Below are 23,686 nucleotides of genomic sequence, written 5' to 3' on the forward strand. Positions count from 1 at the left end.
TCATCAAATACAATGTCTTTTCCAAAAAGAATTTTTCTCTCTTCAGGACACCAAAGTTCGTATCCATTAGGACAATATCCCCGAAGTAACTTTTCTTTGATCTAGAATCAAATTTTCCAGCTACAAGTTCTTTTGGTATGCGTAGATAGGCAACACAACCAAAAACTTTCAATTTCTTGGTGTTTACTGGCTCATAGAACCACAGTACGCAAGTACACCTCCATTCAAAGCGGATGTCGGACTTCTGTTGACAAGATATACAATTCAAATTGTATTCCCTTCTCTTCGAAGTATTCCTTTATCTCGTTAGATATGTATTCGCGTCCATTGTCATATCTGAAACGACTTATTTTTGAATTGAAATATGCTGCTACCATTGCTTCGTATTTTTTAAAACATTTTAATACTTCAGTTTTAGATTTAATAGTATATGCAACGGTAAAGTGCGTGTAATCATCGACAAATGTCAATACGTACCTCTTCCTATCGTAAGATATTGGATTTATTGGTCCCATTATGTCGCTATGTATCAGCTGAAGTGGTCTCTTTGCCCGAATCCGATGTTGATCGTGTGGCAATTTGGTCTGTTTTCCTTCAATACACACCTGACATATTTCTATCGACTGTTGTGATGCATCCGTCCTTGTTTTCTTATTTTGATCCAAGACCTTCCTGATGCTCTCATAGTTCAGATGTCCGAACCTCCTGTGCCAAATTTCCAGATCTGTTGCAGCAGTACAAGCATTCACCGTTCCTACATTTTCCAGATTTAGTGCATACAACTGCGTATTCTCCCTGTTTGCGACCGCCACCGTCGTGTTTCGCTTCTTGATTATTCCTCTTCCGTCAGCAAATAGTACTTTGTATCCGTTTATCTCTAATTTACGCACGGATATTAGATTGTAAATCAATCCTTGTACAAAGAGTACGTCTTTTATCTTTATAGAAATCTTTTTTCCATTCACGTTGCTCACAACGTTGATTTCTCCTGTTTGTTCTGCTCGTAATAAGTAACTGCCAGATTTAACGACGTTTATATCTTCACCGGTTTCTCCAGTGTTACCACGTTTGACAATTGATCACGACTACTAACTAGATGTTCCGTTGAACCAGAATCTAGGAACCAGCTCGATGCATTCCGTATTTCATGCTCTGTAGTTGTAGCAAAATTGAAAACCGTATCTTCACCTTTAAAAGCGATTTGTGCCGTAGTTCCTTCATTATTTTTAGTTTTTGTTTTTTTCTGACAGTCTGCTCTCTTGTGGCCAGGCAGTCCGCAGTTATGACAATTAAACGTAAATTTCACTTTGTTTTTACTAAATTTCTTTCCTGCGCCTTTAGAAGATCCATGTTCTTTATTTCCATTATCCAAAGACGATGAAAAGGCAGTTGTCGACGCATTACTATACTTATTCTTTTTGCACGCAAGTTTACCATTCCGCTTCAATTCTTCATCCAGTAATCTCGTTTTCACAAAGCTCAACGTCAGTAGCTTTGATGACATAGTTTCCAGTGCTGTTACTACCGTATTATATTCCGTCAGCATCGTGAGTAGAAGATGACATACTATATCCAACTCTTCGAGGGTAGCACCTTTGGATTTGAGTTCTCGAATTAATTTATCAAACCTCAAAAAATGATTAGAGAGATTATCATTACCGGAATCAAATTTCAATGTAAGAAGTGTCTTTCGTATCAAGAGCTGACTCGCAATACCTTTTCTTTGAAATGCATTTTCCAACGATTGCCACACATCACGCGCTGTTGCTTTATCTTTCGCATATTCTAAATGACTGTCTGCAATACGTTGTATTATTTGCGACTTACATTTTCTGTCCTTCTTCTTATGCTCGGTTATCTCGGCTTGCTTCCTCGCTCATGTTTCCGCGTTGTCAGTCGTCTCAATTTGTACCAAATTCGTATATTCGACTTCAATGTAGGATGTGAGCTCTAATTCCGCTAGCAAAGTCTCAATCCTGAATTTCCAGTCGTCGTAGTTTGTTCCGTCCAACAAGGGAATCCTGTACTTTTTTTTATTTCCGCCATTACGCGTATCGCGCACAGATTTATCTCATTACAGTAATACAAGTTTCTCTGGCTACTTTTCGTATCGCGTAAAATCTGGGCCTATAACCTGATGGAATATGGGTATTGGGAACAAAACAGACTGAACAGACTCTGGAAAAGTGGTTTCGCTAGATAGTAGATAGGGACAGTGGGAATCTCGTTAATCCATTCATGCGCGTCACTAATTAGATGACGAGGCATTTGGCTACCTTAAGAGAGTCATAGTTACTCCCGCCGTTTACCCGCGCTTGCTTGAATTTCTTCACGTTGACATTCAGAGCACTGGGCAGAAATCACATTGCATGGAAAAAGGAACGTGCAACGTGCGAGTATACAATAGCCCAATGACCGCGTTACAATATAGTTTTTAATTTACACGTTTTTAATTTATTGCGCTGAAGATGACCACAAAAAATGGTCGAAACGTTCGCGAATTTTTTATTTTATTTTTTATGTATTGACGATAAGAAAAATATATATAACTTGCGCCCTATTTACCGCGCCGGCTCTTACTGCCTCTTTTCCTTTAATCGATTTGAACAGACTCTGTTATGCGTGGCTAATATACTTTACTTTATAAACGTAGTTTCAACGGTTTCAACAGTCTCTTTACAGCGCGAGAGCTAGCGAGGAAGAAAGCGGAAGTGAACAACAAAACAAACAATCGCGGTAGACGATCAAGGCGCCTTTACATTAGTTTACGGAAGCATAAACCATAAAAAATACATAGAAAATATAAATACCTTAATTTGCTATTGAAACACTTTCTCAACATACCTTTTACATACTGCAAAACTATTGTATGTTATGTCTTTCCTTCTGCTTGAACAAATATTAACCTATTTTGGTAATGTAAATGATTCTGAAGAAAGTCAAGTCGGGTAGCACCGGCCACCAGTTTTGTGGGTAGCTCCGGCCACCTGTTCGAAAGTCTATTTTTTTTAAAAGTTTAGACAAAGAGGTTTACTCATAACTTCTTTCATTTATTTATCGTAGGCGGGTGTTAAAATGCTTAATTCAAAGGCAGAAGCACAAGCCGAGGAGACTGGATCAAAGAAAATATGAAAAGAGCAATTCAAGAAGTTCTTGAACGTGTAAGAGTTTTCAGAGAGCTGCCGCAGATAGAACCAAGTTCCACGCACTTCACTGCAGGATCACTGCAAGACGAAAAAGTTAATGACGTGCTCAAGATTTTATCGCCTCTTCCAGATACCTCTAAGAAAAGACTGACTGTAAAAAAAAGAAGGACCCAGAAAAGTCAGATTTCGACGTCATAGCCGTATAAAAATGAGCTGGTAGAGAAGACCAAAGATCCTAAAAAGATGCCAAAGATCACGAAAAATATGAAGAACCTATTAAAAAAGAAAAATCCTACATATAAACCACGTCCTGAACATCAGGAAACTGAAGTGGCGAAACATTTGATGAGGATTGGATTCAATGCAATAAATGTCAAGACTGGGCTCATGAGGCATATGTGTAGATATAAATCCATCCGATTTATACTACAACTGTGATGTTTGTGTTGCCAAAAAACGATTTCATCATTAAAGATTATGGTGGCCGGAGCTACCCGCCACTTTTCTACAGAGGCCAAAATTAATCAGTCTAAGTTTGAAGTAGTTTTTTTTCTTAAGTTTGCTATATTTTTTCGTTTTTTTTTTTTTACTAAATTACGTTAATATATATCTTGTTGATTATTTTTGTGTAGTTCGTTTATGTTTATGTTCTTAACTTTAGTCATAATTTAAAAAATAAACAAATGGCCGGGACTATCCTCCTTTCCCCTAATCATACATGACTATATATAATCAATATATGTATGTATATTAAAAAAGAACTGTTAACTTCGATAATAAAGCATTGATAAATTAAGATGTATATTTTTTCAAAAGCTATTATAGCATTAAAAGTGAAGCGATTTATCTCCCATATTATAACTTGGCGTTGCTTGGCGTGAAATGCTGCCGTGTCTTTTGATACCATTTTTATACCACTGTTCGTCAAATTTTAAATACGAGAAACAAATCCTATCCGATGCCATCTATCGGATAATCCAAATTTAAAAGTGTAATAAACATAATGCACATGTGTTATGTTTATATATAGATATATGTAATCTACGTGGATAAATGCTTTTATATATAATTTATATATAAATTATAAAAACTCATATATAATCATGTCAAATTGTATATGAGACATTATAATGTTTCATATTTCATGTACAATTTGACATGATTATATATGAGTTTGATCTTATCATAAGGGTTAGGTAGTAGTCCAGTCACTATGTACATTTAAAAAAGACATAATTCTGACCCAGGATTTTTCTTTTGGGGGGTGTTGGGGGGATCAAAAAAAGCTTAATCTCAAGTTTTCGACCTTTGTTTCCCGCTTGCTTTTTTTACGGGAGTAAAAAATGTGAAAAATGGTTTTTCCGCGATAATTCGGTTTCTAATAAAGTTACAAAGGTCGAATCGGAGCTCATTTTAAAGTTTTTTTTACGCTCTACAAATTATGTCGTATGACATTTTTACGTATGATCGATTGTTTTCGAGACATGGAACGAGAAAGGGAAATAAAAAAGTATGAGAGATATTTAGTTTTTTCTCTTTACTCATTATTGTCGTCCGAAATTGCAAAAATGCTTCAAATGAAACTTGTAGAGCGTAAAAAAACCTACAATTTTTATTTGTTATTCATTTCATTTCGTTGAAAATTACGCCTTGTAGAGCACCTCAAAGTGGAGAGTCGTCGCCATCGCGTCAGCGATAAAGTATTTCTTTCTTATAAACTTACTTCACAAATATTGTCACTTAGATATAAAACTGCACGCTTTCATGTATTCTTCAATGAAACGGTAAGTGTAATTAAGAAAACTTGACGGTTTCAAAATAGCTACAATAATTTCAGGCTTTGCAAGATTTATTTGCAACTTTAAGGCGTAGTGCGGTATGGAATTTTCAACGAAATTAAAGTAATAAATAAGAACATTTTACGATTTTTATTGCTGTGCAAGTTTTATTTGAAGCGTTTATACAGATTCGTGTGCGAAAAACGATAAAATAGAAAAAAACGAACAAAAATGCTCAATTTTTCCTTTTCTCTTTCGATATCTCGAAAACTATCGATCGTACGCCAAAATATCACTGAACGTAACTTGTAGAGCGGGAAAAATCCTATAAAAAACACCTATTATGTTACTTATTTGCGTCAATGAAGTCGGAAATCTTAGCGAAAGCGTTCGGTGCCGCGTATCGACGTAACCAACGCGCCGCTAACGCGATGACGACGACTCTCCACTTTGAGGCGCTACAAGGCGTAATTTTCAACGAAATAAAATAAATAACAAATAAAAATTGTAGGTTTTTTTACGCTCTACAAGTTTTATTTGAAGCATTTTTGCAAGTTCGGACGACAATAATGAGTAAAAAGAAAAAACTAAATATATCTCTCTCATACTTTTTTATTTCCCTTTCTCGTTCGATGTCTCGAAAACAATCGATCATACGTAAAAATGTCATACGACATAATTTGTAGAGCGTAAAAAAAGCTTTAAAATGAGCTCCGATTCGACCTTGTAACTTTATTAGAAACCGAGTTATCGCGGAAAAACCATTTTTTCACATTTTTTACTCCCGTAAAAAAAGCAAGCGGGAAACAAAGGTCGAAAACTTGAGATTAAGCTTTTCTTGAGCCCCCCAACACCCCCCAAAAGAAAAATCCTGGGTCAGAATTATGTCTTTTATAATCCGTTTTTTTGTACATAGTGACTGGACTATAGCCCCTCCCTCGCCTACATGCGTGTACTATCTATATGCACTATCAGCAATTTACTTCTTTTAGCACTAAAAAAATAATACAGGATAATGGCAGAAATGTATCCATTACATATGATAATATTGCGTTTGATACAGCAATTACAGAAACATAAAAAATGTAATTATTTACTCTTTTTCATATTTTTCACTTAAAAATTAAGGCTCACCCCCACCCCGCCTACATGTGTACTATCTATGCACACTTATCAGCAAATTACTTCTTTTAGCACTGACACAAACTTTTACATTGCTCAAACTTTTTTTGTTCATAACTTTTTAATAAAAAACGAGCGACGGCTAAAACCTTCTGAAGGTCACTCAGGAGGGTAACCTTGACAACATATGTCAAGGTCAAGGTCATCGGAGGTGCTTCCCCTATACTGCATAATTACCAAAGAATTATTTATCGTTTGTGTGTGTGCATTTTGTGAAAATAATGCATTTACATTATTATTATTTAATATTTATTTATAAAATATGCAGAAAGAATAAAATATATTTGCCAAGAAATAACATTTTTATATGTAAAATATTTATTAACCATCAAATTACAAAATCTATTTTCAATATGAGAAGAAATTTGAAACTAAAATTAACGTTATACACTTTTTTGGTACAATACTTTACTATTAACATGTTGAATATAACACATGTGAATTATGAACATTATTAATGTTCATAATAATTTATAAGTGTACATAGGATTTAAAAAATGTACATGTTTAATTTTATCCGTTACATTAATAATGTATTTCAACTAGTGCGTTTAAATTTATTATATTGTGCGTTTATTATTAGAAAAATGTTATACAAACACTGAATTATCATTATATTATTCTAGACGCGTGTCTTAAGAGAAATTTCATACATACACAAAAAAAATATATATCTATATATGTATAATTTAAACGGATTAATATATTGCATAGGAAAGCTCTTGGTCATAAATAATGATCGCGGTACTTTGAAAGGAATGAAGACTCTGACCGCGCAGGCATACAAATCTGTGATCGTGAGATGAGCCACGAACATGCGTGCGCAATCGAGAGTCTGATAGTTCTGATACTCAAGCTACTTAAAACTTACGACAACGTGGACAAGACCTACTGAGCAGATCTACTACAACTTTAAGTTAAGTGATCAATGGTCAGTTGTGTTGTGCTCTAGCACCTGCTTTTCTCTTGTTCATACTAATTAAAAACAATAACATCAATAATAATAATTTATAAGTCTTCATATGTAACAACATTTTTCTAGCAATATTAATACACACAAAGTCCATTTCACACTTTCATTCTTGTACTTCGCAATTTTTTAAGCTATTCTTATCTTATATCCTTATGCGACGATACTATATAGAAATATTACATTTAACATTTCACAGCAAACATATTATATTGCTAATTAAATCTTTTGTGATGTATTTTGAATATATCAAATTATACAAATAGAAGAATGTTAAAAGACGTTTAAAAATACCCGAAACTACCACTTTTTAATGTTAATTGTTAACAAATTTGTAGCATGTTATCTCTGTGGTATATCAAATTTTATAAAGCATAAATGGACTATGACCAGTTTGGGCCCCGAGTCATGGAGTCATATACTGATCAATAGGAGGGTACTCACGAAGTACAAAACCAAGTTTTAAATGCCTAATTGAAGTCTGGCGAGCGTCGAACCTTATCCCTCTTCAGGTTCCTCTTCCTCAGCAGAGCTCTTTAATTATACAAAAATATCGCTGACTGCTGTTGCTGACGCATGGATGTCTTTATCAAGGAAATTAGGCATATCCCAAATATCATACTACTGTCATCATATGCGCACAACACCCAACCGTATGACATCCAATCCGAACTTCTCTGACATAACGGCACAAATCGCGTTCAGGGACTTACAAGGAAACGTTTGGAACTGTTCTTCACCGATTTTGATGGGTTTTAGGTTTTATATATGTTGTAGAATAGTGAAAAATAACAGACACGTGTTTTTTTTTATCGACTTCGAAGCATATTATGGAATTGAAATAACCTTTCAAAAGAAATTCCATATATTTGATTACGAGTGAATATCTTTGAAACTGTGAGGTATATGGACAAATGTTTTAGACAAAACAGTTGCGGTATTAAGTAATCTCTGTATTCGTGTTTAGATTTTTTTATGTCATTTTTAAACATATTTTAACTCCTACTCTTTAGTGTTATTTTTGCAAAAATATAATTTTTTACAAAAATCTAAATACATACACGATTATAGAGATTAACCTCTTTGTCTAAAATATTTTTTCATATACCGCACGGTTTCAGGGATTCATTCGTAATTAAATATATGAAATTTCTTTCGAAAGGTTGTTTCAACCTCTAAACAAGCTTCGAAGCAGATAAAAAAAATACGTATTTGTTATTTTTCGCTACAACATATACTATTCTACAACATATCCAAAGCACATCAAAATCGAAGAAGGATAGTTCCAAATGTTCCCTTGTTAGCCGCATTAATACTGTACCTAATACATTCCAGACATTATTTCAATGTCTTTAGTTCAATCCTCTACCGCCGTCACCACAGGGAAAATGTGCCCTGGACGCAAAGAAATTGGAAAACCAGTGATACGTATGTACATGCGGTCATAATAACGATTTTCGAAGAGCTCTTGCACTCAGGGGATTTATTTTACAAGGTTGTGCCCATGGAACTTTTTAATCCTCTTTTGATCCCCTACAATTCTAGCCATGGCCCAATCTGTTCGTCGGGGGCCTAACTTCCGTAAGAAACTGCCCGAGAAAAAAAAGATTATATATAATTATATATAAATATATATGATTATATATAATGCAATTATATATGAATTTTGTTTCTATATGATCATATATAATTATATATAATCATATATAATCATATATGAATATATATAATAATATTATATATATGTAAATATATATAATCATATATGACCATATATATAGTTAACCCTATTTCCTCCAACCCGCCCTTTCGTGTCCCACAAGTTTCTAACACTCGTTTTTTGCGGAAAACAAATGATCGTGACAAACAATTTGTTTGTTCGTGAGTTATGATTTTTTAAATAAAACGAGTCGTAACGTGTGTTTGTCAACATATAATTGTTGTAAAAAAATATTTAAATAAATAATTTCCAAATGTTATTTACATTGATTTTTAATCGAAGGTACAAAGATATTATAATAATTTTTAAGGAATTTTTCAAAGCTATTAACTATTAACATTTTGAAAAACACGTGAAACTTGAAAGTGCATGGTTGGAGGATTAAAGGGGCGAAAAAAACGTTGGAGGAAATAAGGTTAATATATATATTAAAAAAGAACTGTTAACTTCGATAATAAAGCATTGATAAATTAAGATGTATATTTTTTCAAAAGCTGTAGAATTAAAAGTAAAATGATTTATTCCATGTATTATAACTTGGCACTGCTTTACGTGAGATAGTGCCGTGTCTCTTGATACCGTTTTTATACCACTGTTCGTCAAATTTTAAATACGAGAAACGAATCCTATCGAATGCCATCTATTGGATAATCCGAATTTAAAGTTAATATATGATTATATATAATCATATATAATCTACATAGATAAATGCCTTTTATATATAATTTATATATAAATTATATGAACTCATATATATATAATTATGTCAATTGTATAAGAAACATTTATATATATTTAAATATATTTTAATCGCTTGTATAATTATATATAATAATCATATATAATTGTATATGTACATATATATGTACAGAACTTTTGCTTTTTATATATAACGCTACATGAAATTATATATAATCATATATAATTTGATATCAGCAACTTCATTATTGGTTGTAAAATTTACATTAGAAAAATATAAAATGCTATAAGTCATAACATACATTGTTTGGAATGTTCTCCTCAGTAAAAAATAATCCCTCATATTAGGTCTAAAAATTCACTGTATCACTGTTCTCTGCGTTGCAAAATATCTGATAATATTTGGGTCGAGTTATCACCTTCTCTCAAATCACCATCCTCATCTGAACTAAATTCAGCGTTAAGAAGATTCATTAAAGACGTCGACTTTTCCGTCAGTAATGGCACATTTGAATCAGTTCCTTCTTCGTGTTTAGCACTGTTGCTTGCCATTTTCGATTGTAATTCTATATTATCAACTACTTTCTTTTGTTTAAGCAATACCTTCTGGATAACGTGAAGTATTATACCACCAAGGCACATTAACAATCCTACAAAGTTAAGGCTAGTCATTTGGTCACCTTTCAACACAAAAGCCAACGCTAATGTACATATTTCCTATAAAAAATCAGAAAAAAAATGAAATTATCTATGAAACGTTTTTGACATGTTTTTGTTAATAAAGTTTGTAGAAACGTGTAATTATTTAATATTAATCTAATAATCTCTTAATATCTAAATTTTATCTAATCTTGCATTTTTTTTAAATTATTGTTTGTAATAGAGATTGATTGTAATAAAGATAAACATGACATATGTGTTGCAATATGAAAAAAAGCAATAAAATTGTGATTAATGTCATTTTACCTTAAATATTCCCGAGATTGACAATGTCAGACTAGAGGTATAAGTAACAACTAAGAATTCCATCACTTCCATACTAAATGCTAAAATGGCACCTGCTACTACAGCACCTGTAGTCAGTAAAATGCTACCGATATTGCCCCAATCGGTGATTCTAATACCATCGTATATTCTACCACCTGAAATTTAAAACATTTTTTTAACTGGAAATTATAATAAGATATTATATTACAACAAACCATAAAATGTTAAAAAAAAAAAAACTGTTTTTCATTGGGGTAACTTATGAGGTCTAATCAATTGTAGAATTCTATTAAAATTCTGTTATAAAAATAGAGTTACCTTCAAACCACAAAGTCACTGACATTGCGGGTAACAGCATCCAAGGCTGCATATAATACATCATGTCTATTGGATCGTGAAGACCAAGTTTAGATCTTTGCATAATGAGTTGTGTCATAGTCCATCGAATACCACTCGCGAACGATGCCAAGAGACACAATATAAAACCAAGAATGCCAAATTGAGTAGATTTATAAGTAAACATTGCTAATCCTCCTGCTATCATCACCACTATTCCTACTAGAGACCACGACTGCAATAAATAGTAATTATTACTTACCTGCTAAAAGTATAAGCTTAATAAATACTTGATAAATACCATAGTTTCATTGAAAATCAGTCTTACCTTTTTCTCTAATTTGAATAGAAGAGAAAATCCAAGAATAAATATAATAGTGGTTGATTTAGTCATAGTGACTCTAGAAAGAAATGTCACGTACAACTATATGTAATAAATCATTAATATTTTAATATATAATATTTTCTAAGTTTTCTCCTAAATTGTTCTAAGATTTATAATACTTACAAAGATATCGAGATCAATGAAAGTGCCCAATTTGATAAACCAATATCGACACCACTGGCTATACCAGGTACCATTATTGAGTAAATTATATTTTGCCATGGAAGATTTATCCGTTTACCATTGTAACATCTTCTAATGCATCTTATTAATGCGGACAGTGCAAATTTTATGACCAAGTGGCAAACTACAACCCCAAGTGGAAAATCAAATCCCTAAAAGTATTGTATAATAGTTATGTTAATAAATAAATAAATAAATAAGTAAATAAATAAATATACATACATACAAACATGTATGCGTGCGTGCGTATGTGTATGTGTGTGCGTACGTGTGTGTGTCCCAGAATATTTGGGACAATGCTCGTGTACAGATAGAGCGGATTAAACCGAGTCCAAAAGTCTTGTACCAATTTGTAATTTTCGCAATAGTTAACGAGTTATTAATGATAAAAAAATCGCCATATTAGCTCGGCCCACTGCCAAATGCAAGCGCGTGGCGAGATGCAGCCGCCTAGCGATCGTGCGTAGCCATATATGTATACATATATTGTGACGTTGCGACTCGCCGCACCGTCGCGGCGCCCCGCCGCCATCACAAGGCGCGGAAGTTCGCGCCCAGGGACGGACCAGGGAGGCAACGACGAGATCTCCAGGGGTCGTATTTAATAGCGTTTCCGCATTCTGATTACCTTCTTTTGTTTTTATGCAATGTAATACGCGCGGCACCTCACCCACACCACGGCAAACCTTCGAGGGAGTACTTGGCGAAGAAAATCAAGGACGATCGATAACCAAGGAGGGGTGACAAACACGGAAGCAGCAGAGATTGAAACGCTAAACCCGCTCGATTGCGGAATCGATACAGTACCCCTTCCTGACAATGAGGTGCGGCGAGCCGCAACGTCACAATATATACATATATATATATATATATATATATATATATATATATATATATACATATATATATACTAGCTGGTTACCCGGGCTTCGCCCCGGAGGACATATGTAATAAGTAACATATGTAAGACACGCAAATAGTCTCTCTCTCCTTCTCTCTCTCTTCTCGCTCTCTCTCTCTCTCTCTCTCTCTCTCTCTCTCTCTAAAAAAACAGTTGGAAAAATTTCTAGAAGACAATGAAATAATAACCGAATACCAATCGGGATTTAGAAAACAGCAGTCGTGTGAGACAGCAATTCAAAGTTTTATCGAGAAATGGAAGTTGATAATTGAGGAGAAAAAAATGGTGGGGGTGTTATTCCTGGATCTTAGGAGAGCGTTTGAGACAATAGATAGGGTAAGATTAGTAAAAAAATTATATCAGTATGGAATAAGAGGAGTGGTACTGGAATGGATAATATCGTATTTAAGTCATAGAAAGCAACAAGTTAGATTCAATGATATATGTTCTAAAATAATTGAGACAGTATATGGCGTGCCACAGGGATCAGTATTAGGACCTCTATTGTTAATTTTATATATAAATGATATGGTGTCACGTCTAAATATCCCGGACATAACATCCCGCGACAAAATATCCCGGTCTTATTATCCCAGCGACAGAACATCCCGCGACAATATATCCCATGGCAAAATATCCCCTGGCAAAATATCCCATGACAAAATATTCCCTGGCAAAATATCTCACGACAAAATATCCCTAAGATGCAGGAATGTGAACATATGCACAGCAACTTATAGTTTAATTTATAATTAAATACATAAACATTAATATTTCGGAACTACCACACCTCTTCCGAAAGCACGAGGGGGGGGGGGTGTGCGTGAAACTCGGTTCGCGTGGAAAGTGTATGCGTGAACTATTTCGGGACTACCGCACCTCCCCCGAAAGCACATCAATCAAACAGAGCCTTCCAGCGTTTATTACGACGAGGTAGACCAACCCAGGTATGTTCGTAATAATCAACAACTTCGATTTAACCGAATTATTAGTCGAACAACGAAATGCAAGCCGAAACGTTCGAACGAGAAGACGCAAACGTTATGTTGATTATGATCTGCGGTTGAGAAATGTTGTGATGCGCTATGATCGCTCTAAGTTACTCGAGTATTTACACGATATTGGTCAGAACGTTGTAGTGTGAGGCGATATAAATTTGTATTTCTATGATTAATGTTTATTCATTTAATTATTTAAGTTATATTACAAATGTTGTGATGCGTTATATACTCTGCTGTATACTCTGCTTTACCGAAAAAAGTGCAGCCCCCCGCAGGGGGGCGGAACCTACTGCCTCCACGCATACACTTTCCACGCGAACCGAGGTTCACGCACACACCCCCCCCCCCGTGCTTTCGGGGGAGGTGCGGTAGTCCCGAAATAGTTCACGCATACACTTTCCACGCGAACCGAGGTTCACGCACACCCCCCCCCCCGTGCTTTCGGAGGTGCGGTAGTCCCGAAATATTAATGTTTATGTATTTAATTATAAATTAAACTATAAGATGCTGTGCATATGTTCACATTCCTGCATCTTAGGGATATTTTGTCGTGAGATATTTTGCCAGGGAATATTTTGTCATGGGATATTTTGCCAGGGGATATTTTGCCATGGGATATATTGTCGCGGGATGTTCTGTCGCTGGGATAATAAGACCGGGATATTTTGTCGCGGGATGTTATGTCCGGGATATTTAGACATGTAACCAAATGATATAGTTAAAGTCTGTCCGGAGGGTAGTATATTTAGATTATTTGCAGATGACACGACCTCAAGTGTAACAGGAGAAAGTTGTGAGGAATTAGAAATAAAACTAAATATGGTGCTCGGTATACTTGAAGAATGGATGAATGTGAATATGTTAAAAATAAATGCAGATAAGACCAAATATATGATAGTTAGAAGTATAAGGAAAGAAATAAAAACAGATATAATAGTAAAAAGTTTGGATGGAACTATAATTGAGCGTGTCGAGATAGCGAAACATCTGGGTGTAATGATCGATAGTAAACTCCGTTGGGAGAATCACTGTGATTATATATTAAAGAAAATAGGGAAAAAAGTGAGTTTTCTGAATAGGAAATGATATATCGACGTACACTCGATGTACTGTGTATAAGTCTATCATAGCGCCTCACTTTGAATATTGCGCAACGATGTTAATAGGCATGGGTAAGACGCAACTGAATCGACTGCAAGTGGCACAAAACCGTGCCATGAGAGTCATACTGCAATGCTCGCGATACACAAAGGTAGAATTGATGCTGCAAACCCTTAAGTTTATGAATGTAAGACAGAGGCTAATGTAGAATGTATGTATTTTTATTTTTAAGATAGTAAGAGGCATAATGCCAAAACATTTAAGTAATAGGATAGAAATAGTAGGAGATGTGAGTGGACGGCAAACGAGGCAGGCTGAGAATATTAGAATTCAATATCGCAGGACGAGAAGCGCACAGAAAAGTATATTTTATGAAGGTTTGAACATATATAACGCCCTGCCGATAAAAATTAAGCAATGTGAAAGAATTGAACCTTTCAAACGTAGGGTAAGAGAATATATTGTACCTCATGTAGAGGAATTAATTTAAAGATATTTTATTAAAAAATAGCCAAGAAGGCTAATAAAGCTCAATCAATCTCTCTCTCTCTCTCTCTCTCTCTCTCTCTCTCTCTCTCTCTCTCTCTCCCTCTCTCCTTTTCTCCCTCTCTCCCTCTCTCCTTCACTCCCTCTCTCCCTCTCTCCCTCTCTCTCTCTTTCTCTCTCTCTCTTTCTCTCTCTCTTTCTCTCTTTCTCTCTCTCTCTCTCTCTCTCTTTCTCTCTAAAATGCTGTAAATTAAAAAATACTACTTTCAATTAAACCGATTTCCAAAAAGATACCGGTTCCCAAAAAAATCGGTAACGAAAAAATATACAGTTTATAGCACTCCCCGGGAAATTTTACCTCTGTTTTATATACAATTCTTTAAAATTCGATTAATTATTTCCCGAAAAATTCGTCCTTTTAATACCGGTTTTCAAAAAAATCGGTAACGAAAAATTATATAGTTTATAGCACTTCCCGGAAAATTCAACTCCTACTTTATGTACAACTAGCTGGTTACCCGGGCTTCGCCCCGGAAACGAAAAACTATACACTCTATAGTTTCTTCCGGAAAATTCTACCCCTATTTTATATGGTCTTAATACAAAATCTGTCCAGCCGTTCTTGAGTTATAAATGGTGTAACTAACCCGACTTTGTTTTATATATATAGATTTTTTGAGATTCGGTCATTCGGAACCGATTTCCAAAAAAATCGGTAACAAAAAATAGTACACTTTATAGCACTCCACGGGAAATTCTACCCTTACTTCATATACAATTCTTTGAGATTCAATCAATTATTTCCCGAAAAATTAGAAACATAAAAAAAACCGGTTTCCAGAAAGATCGGTAACAAAAACTATACACATCATGGCGCTCCCCGTAAAATTCTACCCTTACTTCATATACAATTCTTTAAGATTCGATCAATTAATTCCCGAAAAATTGAAAAAATTTCCGTACCGGTTTCCAAAAAGATCGGTAACGAAAAATTATATACTTTATAGCACTCGTCGAAAAATTCTACCCCTGTTTCATATATAATTCTTTGAGATTCGGTCGATTATTTCCCGAAAAATTGAAGAAATTAAAAAAACCGGTTTTCAGAAAATCGGTAACGAAAAACTATACACCCTATAGCACTACCCAGGAAATTCTACCTCTATTTCATGTACCCTTGATAAAAATTCGGTCCACTAACGAATGAGTAGTTCGCGGACTGACGGACGGACGGACGGACGGACGGACGGACAGACAAACAGTCGGGTTTTATATAATAGCATAGAAGTATATATATATATATATATATATATATATATATATATATATGTAGGTCCAGAGGTATGTTCCGGGACTGTTTACGTTTTTTGAAATGTACAGTCCTGAAATATACGCATATATATATGTAATCAGATTCAAAAAAATTGTCCCGAAAATTCGCCGTAGGACATGAACTTTTTCCAGGACAGTCCTGGAAACTGCCAAATGTCCCGGAATATACCGATATAAAAAATAAAAGTCCCGGAACATACTTCCGGACCTACATATAATACATACACACACACATACACACACACACAATGTCCCATTTTAATCGATCACCTCCATAAGCTTTTTTATTTGTGATTCTAAAAAGAAATGCTTCAGACGATAGTTGTTTGGTTTGTAGGAGAAAACATGATTCTTATGTGAGTTATGTCGTAGACGTCATCGTTTTCAAAAAATTTTAAAAACGACTAATTTCTTATAAATTGGACTTGATTTTTCTCTTCCCAGAAAAAAATATTATATATGATTATATGTAATTATATATAAATATATATGATTATGTATGATTATATATGATTATATATGATTATACATATATGAAATTTGGTACTTTATATAAAATTATATATAGATCTATATATCTTTATATATAATTCTAAATATAACTAGATATGAATAAAAAATCATATATATATATATATATATATATATATATATATATAAGAATAATAAATATGAAGAATAGATCATATATATACTCATGTATGGATATATATAAGATTCATATGGAAGTATATATAACTATATAATTATATATGACTATGTATCATTATACAGGCGATTTAAATATATGTAAATATATACCCGGGAAAAAAAGATTATATATAATTATATATAAATATATAATGCAATTATATATGAATTTTGTTTCTATATGATCATATATCTATATCTATACTATTATTATAAAGCAACAGGGTTTGCATTTTTTTGTTCGCTATGATCTCGGAAACCAATGGACCGAATTTTTACCAAACGTATATGAAATAGGGGTAGAATTTCCCGGGGAGTGCTGTAGGATGTATAGTTTTTCGTTACCGATCTTCTGGAAACCGGTTTTTCTAATTTCTTCAATTTTTCGGTAAATAATTGATAGAATTTCAAAGAATTGTATATAAAACAGGGGTTGAATTTTCCGGGGAATGCCATAAAGTGTATAATTTTTTGTTACCGATCTCTTTGAAAACCGGTACTGAAGTTTTTGAAATTAAAAACCATTTGACCGAATTTTTATTAAATTTTATATACTTTTAATATCGATTTTTTTGGAAACCGGTATCAGAAGTTTTTTGAATTAAAAACCATTTGACCGAATTTTTATTAAAAGTATATGAAATAGGGGTAGAATTTCCCGGGGAGTGTAGAGGTAGAGTGTATAGTTTTTTGTTAATGATTTTCTGGAAATCGGTTTTTTTTATTTTTCTAATTTTTCGAGAAATAATTGACCGAATTTTTACTAAAAGTATATGAAATAGGGGTAGAATTTCCCAGGGAGAACTATAAAGTGTATAATTTTTTGTTACCGAGATCATAGCAAATAAAAAAAGGCTACAAACTGTTTTTTTATTATAATAGTAAAGAATTTTGCATAAAACAGAGGTAGAATTTTCGAGACTAAATAAGTTGTTAAATTCACATGTTAAATATTATATTAATCAATTGATCAATATCGAAAGTCGCTTTCGGAAAATAATTGATCGAATCTTCTTGTGGTGTTATTTTTTGACCCGGTATATTTATTCTTTATACACACACACACACACACACACATACAAACACTAACCCAAACACACATACACAAGAGGTGTAAATCCGACCAGGCAACCTCCACGTGGTACATCTTGGGTAATGATAATGCCGGCGGTATTGACACAAAATTGAGGTATAGCATATTATATGCAAAAATGCTTTATTTCCGAAATATAAGTTTGTAATATTGAAAATTAAAAAATAGCAAAAGCTACGCGTATGAGAGCAATGCATATGGAGAGAGGGAAAGAGAGAGAGAGAGAGAGAGAGAGAGAGAGAGAGAGAGAGAGAGAGAGAGAGAGAGAGAGAGAGAGAGAGAGAGAGAGAGAGAGAGAGAGAGAGAGAGAGAGAGAGAGAGAGAGAGAGAGAGAGAGAGAGAGAGAGAGAGAGAGAGAGACTATTTGCGTGTCTTAATACACATGTTCTCCGGGGCGAAGCCCGGCGGGGCATGTTAGTAATTATATATAATCATATATGAACATATATAATGAGATTATATATGTGTAAATATATATAATTATATATGACTATATATAATCAATATATGTATATTGAAAAAGAACTCTGTTAACTTTAATATGAATAAAATATTGATAAATTAAATGTATATTTTTTCAAAAGCTATAGAATTAAAAGTAAATCGATTTATCCCATATTATAACTTGAAGCTGCTTGGTGTGAGACGCTGCCCTGTCTTGATACCACTATTCGTCAAATTTTAAATACGAGAAACAAATTCTATCCGATGCCATCTATCGAATAATCCGAATTTACAACATTATAATGTTTCATATACAATTTGACATGATTATATATGAGTTCTTATAATTTATATATAAATTATATATGAAAGTCTTTATCCACGTAGATTACATATATCCATATATAAACACAACAAATGTGCATTATATTTATTGCACTTTTATGGCATTCGATAGGATTTGAGTTAAAAATTATAGATATCGTTGAGACGTTTTCAAAACACTATAATAAATCTCTCTTTCGTTAAAGATTACCTGAGATATTTTAAATTTTGTCATGATATTTTTTAATATAAAATATGAAATATCTCGTAAAGTATTTACTTTTTCATTACGTTATTTTGACACTTTTGTAAATAAAATATGAAAGAAAGCGAACAATAGAATTAATTTTTACATTTACAATTTTGCACAATTGAATGCGTTTACAAAATGCAATCAAATTTTTTAAAATAATTTTTTCTGTTCTTTTTTTACAACAATTAGTTTATTTCGTTATTTTACGTATAAAAGTATCAACGTAAAGTCATTGAAAAGTGAATTAATACTTTACAAGATATTTTATATTTTATATTAAAAATATGACAATATTTAAAATATCTCAGGAAATTCTTATCGAAAGAGAGCTTTGTTATATGTAGTGTTTTAAAAACGTCTCGACGAGATCTGCAATTTATCTCAAGGAAAAAATCAAGTTCCAATTTAAAAAATTAGTCAAAATGCCTTGAAAATGACGACATATATTACACGACTCACATTAGAATCATATGTCCCCTTTCAAACCAAACAACTTTCAGCTGAAGCATTTCTTTCTAGAATCACAAATAAAAAAGTTTATGGGGGTAATTCATTAAAATGGGACACCCTATGTATATATACATATATATATGGCGCATTTCATGCCAAATTGATCTGGTTTGACCCTCGACCTCTCTGATTTGGTCCGCGATTTTTTGTTATTGTTCCAACTCTAAAATGCACTCAGATTTTTTTTAAGAATTTTTTTAGATTTTTTTTATAAATGTAATTTATTTATAATTTTTTAAACTAATATATTGGTAGCCACAATTTAAAAATCTAAAAAAATTCTCAAAAATTTTATATCAGATATCAAAATTTTTAAACCTTAATCCAAAATGGACCAATGTTCAATGCAAAATTTTTTCAAATTTTTAAAAAGTAATTTTTCAAAATAAAAAAAATCGTGTCGAAAAAATCTGAAAAAATTCTCAAAAATCTTGCGTTATATATAAAGATATTCAAGCAACAGCCTATAGTGGACTAACTTATGCTTCTAATTTTTTCAACGTTTTTTTTTTTCGAAAAAAATTTGAAAAAAGTTTAAAAAAACTCAAAAAAAGCTCGAAAAAAATAGGAGCTAACGCCGGCCTACTCTAGCTGGGTTAAAAATTTTGATCTAATATAGGATTTTTGAGAATTTTTTCAGATTTTTAAATTGTGGCCAACGTTAAAAAATTATAAATAAATCAAATTTATAAAAAAAATTTTGTGCATTTTAGAGTTGGAACAATAACATAAAAAACCCAGGTCGATTTGGCATGAAATCCTATATATATATATATAAACAATAAAATCTCATAAGAATGAGTTGCATTTTCTTAAAACAAAATGAATAAAATTTTTTAGATATATATATAAATATATACATTTTTCTTCATATTAACCAAAACATGTAAAAAGTTATCAATTTAGGTTATCAATATAATTACTCACATATGTATTGTAAAGCCATGGATTATAAAATGTAAGGCTTATCGACAAAATAAAATAAGCAGAGATCAATAAAAACACGTGGGATGCTATTCTCCAAAATGTAGGTTCTGGCTTCGTCACATTTTGGAAACCTGGAGCATTTCGTGGCAAGTACTCGGATGTATCAACATCATCTCTAGCAATTTGGTATTTTACATGTGAGCGTGTCATATTCCCAAAGTAAAAAAATTTCTGAAAAAAATTAGAATACATGAGTTTAGCAACACAAAACTTGCTATGAAAAAAACGAAAAAGGCAAAAAAATAAAATAAAAAATTTACAAATACAAAAATTTACAAAGATTTATAAATATTTGTCTCATTTTATTTCATACTATTATCAATAATATAGAAAATAAAAATTTTTATTTCTATATTTTTCAATAATGTTTTAATCACGGATAGGAAACAAATATATTCTACTTTGTATAAAATATGCATAAATACATTATAATAATTTTTAAGACACATTGCATATTTTTTTCTGTTTAAAAAATTACTAGAAATTATGATAATTTTAATACAAAAAAATTGTCTAAAAAACCTACGTAGTGATTACAGATGTATCATAGTTTCAATATATATAATTCTCAAAATAACTGCTTTCGTTATTTTTTAAAAATTTCACAAATAACTCCTTTGAAGTAAGATTTGATTCTTTTTGCTTCAAACATTTTCTTAGAATAACAAACAATTCTTATTAAATAAAGTTTATTTGGTTAGCATCATGCACTGATTACCACAATAAGAATTGTAAAAAAAAATTATAAAATTTGAAATAAAAATTTGTAAAACGCACCGCCTTTTGAGTCTAAAGAGATTGTAAGCAAACCATTGCGTAAGAATTACTGTATACGTCAATCGTCTGGAAAAGAAAAGTGCCCATATGCCTGCATATGTCATTCACAATACCATTACCACTTTCGCTTGTCTGAAAAAAATAGAGATTAAGGGATAAATTAAAAGGCTCGTCAATTATCCATTAAAGTTGCTCGATCGTTCTCACCTTGATTTCAACATAAAAGTGTGAGAAAGTACCGCGTCAACTCTAACCTATATAACCTAAAATTATAGCGCAAACACAATACACAAATACACAATGCTGTTCGGCCATAGAGATATAAGAATAGAGTGCGCGAGTCATATGCTAGCACGTAAAGCCCCTTGCACAATAGGCGATAGCGATAGCGATAGCGACAGCAGAGAGAAACCTGAGAGTGAGAGCGGCCATCCGGCTTCGGGGGACGTCTGTCCTAATCTGCCCTCTGAGAAAGTGGACGTCAACTACGGCGTTACGCTCGGTAAAAATCAGAAAGGACTCGGGTAACGATACATGGGTTCGTATCCATGCTATGGTTCGTGTCCGTACTACTCAGATGGAGGGGATATGCTGGTCGCGCAAGCTCTTCCTCTGGCCGTGTATGTATGTACATACATACATACATACGCTTGGCACTCGGCAAGCTTCGAGCGGGGAGAGAAGGGCAGACATACGATCTGCTGTCTCTCTTGAGCTGTGACATTGCCGCTTTGCACGACCTAAACAAATTTAGCCCCCCCAAGTGGATTATTGATATATTTTTTTTTACCAATCGTTTGGTGGTTGATTGGTAGTATTTGGTATCGTATTCAAAACGTTCGGTAGTTTCTCGTTTTTCTAGGAAATCAAAAACAAATTTTTGATCTTCTTTTAGCCCCCCCACTTTGACTGTGGTAGTTTTTTTTTTTTTTTTTAATTGATTGGCGATTGATTGGCAATGTTTGGTACCGCATTGAAACCTTTTGGTAGTTTCGCGTTTAAAAAAAAAGAATTAATTGTCAACAAATTTTTAACCTTCTTTAGCGCCTACACTTTGACTGTTGGGAATTTTAAATTTAAAAAAAAGAGCTGTAAGTTATTGAAAATTTTATTTTAACATTCCATAGTATAGTGACGATTGCACACATACACTAATGCTGCGTTCCCACTACACGCGTCGCGCGTCGCGTCACGACGCCGCGTCATGAGTTATCCAATCAAAACGTTTCATTTTATGACGTCATTTCCGACGCAAGATTTTGTCGGAAATGACGTCATAAAATGAAACGTTTTGATTGGATAACTCATGACGCGGCGTCGTGACGCAACGCGCGACGCGTGTAGTGGAAACGCAGCATAATAGCGTCTTCCCGAACGCACCTATTGTGAGCATTCAGGAGCGCATACGTATGTACACGCACTAGGCTCTGGGGTCACATGCGCATGCTCTAGGGCTTAAGCGGGGCGCACACTCTTCTGCACAACGCATAATGCGTAAGCATAAGAAAATTGATTGGTCTATTTCCTTATGCACATGTGTATGGACCAATCAATTTTCTTATGCTTACGCATTATGCGTTGTGCAGAAGTGTGTGTCCGGGCCCTTAAGCTATATCCACACAAACTTGCATAGGTGCATAACCATATGCATAACGAAACGGATTGGTCTATTTCCTTATGCACATGCATATGGACCAATCAATTCTCTTATGCTTGTGTTTATGCGCTATGCAAGTTTGTCTGGATTGACCTTTAAGGTATTGGCCTAGTTTACACCGATCTCTTGATACGCGTATCATATAGTATATTTGAACTGATCAGCCAATAATCAGACTTATTTACTAGTTATTTACTATTTAATACGCGTATCAAGTGATCGGTGTAAACTAGGCCAATTATAAATATCGTACCAAAATAGTACAAGTGCCTGGCCTAGCACCAGCCCAGGTGTGCCAAAAAGCCTAAAGTGCGTTCAGTCTTATTGCCTTTCGCAAAAAAGCTAGTCTTTTTGCAAAAGGGCTGATTTTGCAATAAGCCTGCGACTTATATACATCATGTAATTGCTCACCATCAGACAAAATACTTATTGTAATAGTAAAAAATTATAAAATGTAGTGTAACTTCAGGATAGATTCCGAACAAAGTATTATATGTAATACTATGGGCCAATTCCTTTTAGTGACACAAGTCGACACAAACATCGTTCTATCCTTCTTGGCATTCAATGAATAACAAAGACAGAACGACACTTTTGTCGACTTGTGTCACTAAAAGGAATTGGCCTTATGTCGATAAATTTTATAAATCGCGCGGCAAAGCCGAACCACGGAGTACGAGTATTATAGAAGAGGCAAAAAGCTGCATTTTCACAAGCCGCTGAAACCGATTGTTCAAGCGACAA

The 23,686-nt window shown here is 33.5% G+C and overlaps 1 protein-coding gene across 4 annotated transcripts; it reads right to left on the reverse strand.

Annotated features, from left to right (window-relative positions):
* Nucleotides 1-6,656: 6,656 nt before the first annotated feature.
* LOC143897956 (solute carrier family 35 member C2) lies at nucleotides 6,657-21,713 on the reverse strand. Of its 4 annotated transcripts, XR_013257055.1 has the most exons (10): nucleotides 21,493-21,711; nucleotides 21,286-21,417; nucleotides 20,449-20,679; nucleotides 11,327-11,538; nucleotides 11,147-11,219; nucleotides 10,801-11,053; nucleotides 10,462-10,637; nucleotides 9,798-10,212; nucleotides 8,398-8,665; nucleotides 6,657-7,610 (listed from the first exon to the last, which is right to left on the reverse strand). XR_013257055.1 is itself a non-coding variant. In XM_077406966.1 (9 exons), exons 3-9 carry the CDS (start codon nucleotides 20,656-20,658, stop codon nucleotides 8,649-8,651), a joined length of 1,239 nt encoding a protein of 412 aa, XP_077263092.1. In that variant the 5' UTR covers nucleotides 20,659-20,679; nucleotides 21,286-21,417; nucleotides 21,493-21,713; the 3' UTR covers nucleotides 6,657-8,648. The 4 variants fall into 4 exon arrangements, 2 of the variants coding, with proteins under 2 accessions (XP_077263092.1, XP_077263091.1); XR_013257054.1 differs by having other exon boundaries at nucleotides 6,657-8,665; XM_077406966.1 differs by having other exon boundaries at nucleotides 6,657-8,665; nucleotides 9,915-10,212; nucleotides 21,493-21,713.
* Nucleotides 21,714-23,686: the final 1,973 nt, after the last annotated feature.

Source organism: Temnothorax americanus, unplaced genomic scaffold (assembly GCF_048541705.1).
Source record: "Temnothorax americanus isolate GAGA-0224 unplaced genomic scaffold, ASM4854170v1 Scaffold212, whole genome shotgun sequence".
Taxonomy (NCBI): Eukaryota; Metazoa; Arthropoda; class Insecta; order Hymenoptera; family Formicidae; genus Temnothorax; species Temnothorax americanus.